The following is a 5,673-nucleotide window of genomic DNA, read 5'->3' as shown; positions in this document are numbered from 1 at the left end:
AGAGTTAAGGCCCTGCAATTGTTTACCTCATTTTGAGGTTTTTATTGCGCAAATAATTCTGGTGTCTCTTGATTGCTGTGTGATTGTGTTTACCTTTCTTTTATGCACTTTATCTACACTGCTATATTCAGGGATTCATATATGTGTTTCAATCCTTTGACGTTTCTTGTTGGGATTTTTTGAATTAAAGAAAAGTTGTGGTTTCTGTAGGAAAAGCCTATTCACCCCCCTCTAGGCTTTTTAGTTTCATCCCAGTATTTCCACCCTTTTTTATTACAGCTTTTCTATTAGTTTTTCTTAAATTTTTTTTCCTTTAAATGTAAATCATGTATGTTTTTCTTTGCTCTTTCCACATTTTGTTCCTTTTTTTTCTTTAGAAGAACATTCTCCATTAATCTTTCTTCTAAAATTTAGTCTCAATATCTATTAAATTATTATTGACAAAGAAAAAAAATTTATTGTAAGCAAGTCTTAAATTAGCCCACCCCAAACCTGCATCCTGGTTATGTCCCTGCTCGCCCCACATATCAATTTGACGTTTCTCTAAGGTCTAAAGTTTAAATTAAAAAAATAAAATATAAAATAAAAATTAGCATATCTGGTTAAAATGAGGACCCAGCCTAGCTGGGAGACTCAGCCCCACGCCCAGTTCCATTTATTACATTAATACTTTGCAACGAGGGGGACATAAAACCTAAACCCCATGCTATAATAGAAGCATTACAATAATCCTTGTAGAGAATGTCCTGAATAATATCATAAGTCTCATCTAACCGAACATCATCAATCAACAAAGAGATAGCAAGGTGTGCAAGCCTATGAACAAAACTCGTGAAACTTCCAACAGCTACATGCATCGCTTCCACTTCCTTGATAATCGAGTATGATCTGATACTCACTTCCATGATAACAAACCCAAATTGAATATGATTGATCTATCAATCTGGATTGACCGCCGGGTTGGTTGTTGAGCCTTGCCCAATTGAATCTAGGTGGTCACCGTAGGTGAGAGAGAGAAGATAAAGAGTTTTTATTTATTTATTTTTTAATTTAAAGAGGGTAAGAAGGGAAATTGAGAAATCAAATTTCTTTGTATTTTTCTTCATACACGTAGCAAGTTAGAAGTGAGTGTGGCTCATATACACTCAGGTGAGTCGTGAGTGTGAGTCTAGCACTCTAGCTAGAATGACCCAACATTTGTAATTTAATTTTCCCAATGTTAAACTTTTAAGTTTTAAATGGAAAACACATTGGCTTTTGAGTTTTAGAAAACAGTGTTTAGTGTTAAGAAGTGGTGAATTACATTTTTGCTTTTTCTACAAGGCAAAGCATGAAAAGACATAGCTTTTGACTTTTGAGGTACCACCGATGCAGATGTCTGCGGTTGAAAGTTGAAACCATCTGGATACAGCTAGAATATAGAAATTTATACAAGATAGAATTCCTAAATCTGAAATTTGAATCTTGTTGCTTTGGCAAAGTCTGTAGTGAAAAAATACACATCAACTATTGGTCATTGGCCATCTTCATTCAGGAAGTATGCAGTAGATCAATCCAATTATCAAGAACAAATATATGGAATTTGCAATAGATGATGCACATCAGATACATGTGTATTGAATCCGAGTGAATGAACAAAAAGAAAAAAAAATCACTAGACCTCAGGTACAGAACCAACAGAAGTCAATGGATCGACAAGTGAGTTTCTGCAAACTGGGCATGTGGGGTGAAGCAGCAACCATTTGTCCACGCATAGTTGGTGAAAGAAATGGCCACAATTAGGGACAGATCTCAATACATCCTTGTCTTCAAAATCAGCCAAGCATATGCTGCAACAAGAAGGAGAAGTACATGAAATTGAATCAATCAGGTGCAGCTTGGCTTCTGAGTAAAGCAGCTTTGGATATGCACATATTGTAGCTTCGTCAAGGCCTTGTTCAGTTGTTGCAGATGACTCATCATGATCTGACGGATCGACCAGGGATTGCCTGCGATGGCAGTAAGAAATTACAATGATCAGTATGATTATGGCAAGAACACCAATGAAGACTCCACCAGAATCATATAGTTCATCCCGATCCATTTTTTGGCTGATGCATAACCATGCAAGAAATAGGTCTATCTTTTTCATTTTTCTTTGACTGATTGTTTGGATAGAAAACGAAATGTTATTATGTATGAGATGGGAGGGCGGCGATTTGTAGATGATTACTTTTGTTTCGGTTTTGGAGCTATACTATCTGTATCTGGTTAATAAACTCAGTTGGTATCTGGGGTGCTGTTCCAGTTGTGGAGTTTCGATCTGTCATAGTTTAATATTATCCATCATTTTCTTAACAAGGGAATTTGACCCTAACACTTTGTAGTGGCAGATGTAGAAACCTCATTTTATTATTTTATTATTTTTTCTGGCAAATTGGTTTTCTTTCCGACTGAATGTACCTATAAAAATTGAAAGGTACGTTAGGCCATCTCCAACAATGGAGTTTAAACTTTCAAGAGCCCATTCCTATAATTTAGCTATTTTTTGATCTCCAACTACAAATTAGAAGAGGGTCAAAGGGCCATAGGGCTGTTAAGAGGGCCAAACTTAGCCTTTTCGCTAGTTGAGTCCAAAATTATGGTCCCAACATGGCAGATGAACAATCAAAATGTAGAGCATTTGGGTTGATAAAAGAAGACCAAATAATAGGCAAGTGACAACTTGCCATTGGTTGAATTGAGAATTAATTTCTTCCCAAGGGTCATATGCATATAAATGGCTATCAATTATACATTGCTCAACGGTCGCACTTAAAAATCTTATCCGAAAATGTTATAAAAAATATCACATAGATACCTCATTCAAATGTACACCTTAAAAAAAATAATTTTTGTCTCAAAAATTAATTTTGCTCTTAATTTAAATATTATTATAATAAAATAAAATGATAAATTTGAAAAATGTTAAAGGAAAAACATATTGTGTGCCTTCGTCAAAGCAACTGACGGAGAGGGAATCAAGGAATCAGTGATTACCATCAATCAGCACAATTATAGATCAATCAGCATTCAATGTATTTAATGTAATTAATATTTCCGTTGTAATTCTATCCCTATATAAAGGGACTATGAAATGAAATGAGAAGACCAATTCCAATTCCCATTTTACTTTTACACGTTATCAGCACGCTCAGAGTAAATAGCCAAGAAAAAAAAAAACTCAAACCCTAAGAAGAAAAAGTTTTTCTTCTTTTCTGCCGCCAATCAAAAAAAAAAAATTCGTGCAGCAGCCTCCACCCTAGGCCATCCCTCCGCGCGCACAGCTTAACCTCTGCTCCCTTCCACAGACCGGCCAGCCAATTGCTCTCCACACCCAGCCCAGAGCAATTGCTCTCCGCACCCGCACCTGATCACCGCAACTCATCGTCTAGACCGGCTGCCTGATCCTCCTCCGGACAGCAGCAGCGCCTCCGACCCTTGTAGCAACGCCTCCGATCCGGCCCTGCAGCAGCTCCTCCGACCCAGCCTTGCTGCCTCTCACCTGCAGATCCCTGCAACCCAACACCGATCGCAGCACCGATCGATTCCTGCAACCTACCGGACATTCGCGCCTGCTGCATTTCCCGATCGATACGGACACCAGCCCACATCACCGCATCAGTCTACCGTCGCTCCCCACTGTCGCAGCAACCACATCGGCGATGACGTAACAGCCCCGCGCACCAGACAGCCCTGCCCAACAGCCCACTGCCCCGCGCCACCAGCCAAGCGCCCTCCACGACCTGCAGATCCCAGACCAGTCCGCTGCTAAACCAAAAGGAAGGAAAGCCGGAGGAGGAAGAAGAAGAAGAAGAAGAAGAAAAAAAGAGGCAACTCGGCAATTCAAAAAAAAAAAAAAAAAAAAGAGCACTGCAGGCCCAGAAACGAAAACAAAACAGAAAAAGAAAAGATCAAAGAGAAGGCCCAAAGAAAAGACCCGGCCCAGAAAAAAAAAGGGGGATCAAAGCCCACTGCTGAAAAGGGAGAGGAAGCGGTCCAGTTTTTTTTCTCAAGCACACAAACGTCGCTACGCACGCCTGCATCAACACGCGCGTGCGCTAAGATAGTTTTGTTTTCTTGAAATCAAGTATGTTTTCTTTATTTTATTTTATAATTTTAACCAAGCATGGGAATTTTTTTTTTTTTTTTTTTTAGCATGCTTTATACTTTATTGTTTATGCTTTTATTTTGTTATTAAGCATGTTTAATTAGATAATTTTGATTGTTTTAAGCATGCCTTATTATTTATGTTTTATATGATTATTTTTAAAAGCATGATTTATAATTATGTTTAAGCATGCTTTATATTTTATTGCTTATATTTTTATCATGAATTTTTAAGCATGTTTCGTGATTTTTATTTTACGCATGATATATTATCGCTATTAGTATGTGGAACACATATTTTGTTATATATTTATGAAATTTGAGCATGCCATGTAGTTTATTTCTTATATATATGCTATGTTTAAATGTGTTATGCTTATTTTTAGAATGCAACTTATATAATCCGCTTTGCCATGATAATGAAAATTCATGAGCATTATACATACATACTTACCGTGATAATGCATTTTCACGTAGCATCGAAAAAAAAATAGTGTCACCATTACGAATCTTGGTCTTGCAATCTAATTCATATTTTTGGAAAATAATTAACGTGGATATCTTTATGACTGCGTAATTTATATCTTCCCTCTTGTTTATGTAGATGGCTGATCCAACTCGACCTGAATTTGACATTTTGGACTAAGACGGACTTGAGTACCACCATTGGGTTTCCGATGTAGAAACTGCCTTTGTGGAAAGAGATTACACTGCCACCATTACCGACCCCAAAGACAATGGACCGTCTGACAAGGTGAAAGCAAATGCCTTAATGTTTCTGAGGTGACATATTGATCCTAGCCTACGCTGGGAGTACCTTCAGTTGAAGACACCCAAAGAACTGTGGGATGCCCTTAAGAGACGTTTTGGGAACATTCACGACACCTTGCTCCTAGAACTAACCGTTCAGTGGAATGAAATCCGCTTGCTTGACTATAAAAGGGTCAATGACTTCAACAAGGATATGTTGCGCCTAAAAGCACGTCTAAATTTTATGGAAATGAACTCACAGAAAATGATATGATCCAGAAGACTCTTTCCACTTTTCCTACTTCAGCAATTATACTAGCGAACCAGTATAGGCTGGAGTATGATAACAAAAGAATCACAACCTTCAACAAGCTGATCAACCCACTGCAAGTGGCTGAGAGGCATAATGAGGTTCTTTTGAACAACAATGCCAGGCCTGTTGGGACAAAAAAAATTCCTGAGGCTAATTATGGCAAAGTGAAAGGTGGAAAGAACCCCAATGCAAAAGGGGTTGGACGTGTTGATCCCTACCCACGTGGCAACAATGCACTACGTGGCAAGGGACATGGGGGTCGAGATATGGGTCGTGGAGGCCCTCCCAATGTATGGCGCAGAGATGGTGGTGCTGGCCCTAGTGGTCACGGAAACAAGGTGCAAAGGGCACCTAAGAACCCTTCAGTCAAACAAGATAGAGTTGGCAATGAACCATGCTATAGGTGTGGAGTCTTTGGGCATTGGTACAAGAACTGCCAAGCAAGCACCAGAGTAGCAGCCAATTACAAGAGGTATAGGGAG

The 5,673-nt window shown here is 38.7% G+C and overlaps 1 protein-coding gene across 1 annotated transcript; it reads right to left on the bottom strand.

Annotated features, from left to right (window-relative positions):
* Positions 1-1,654: 1,654 nt before the first annotated feature.
* Positions 1,655-2,083, bottom strand: LOC112198485 (RING-H2 finger protein ATL70). Its single transcript, XM_024339615.1, has one exon. It carries the CDS (start codon positions 2,081-2,083, stop codon positions 1,655-1,657), a length of 429 nt encoding a protein of 142 aa, XP_024195383.1.
* Between the last annotated feature and the right edge of the window lie 3,590 nt (positions 2,084-5,673).

Source organism: Rosa chinensis, chromosome 1 (genome assembly GCF_002994745.2).
Source record: "Rosa chinensis cultivar Old Blush chromosome 1, RchiOBHm-V2, whole genome shotgun sequence".
Classification (NCBI taxonomy): Eukaryota; Viridiplantae; Streptophyta; class Magnoliopsida; order Rosales; family Rosaceae; genus Rosa; species Rosa chinensis.
The sequence above is the reverse complement of the archived record's forward strand: the minus strand, read 5'-3'. Positions and strand labels throughout refer to the sequence as shown.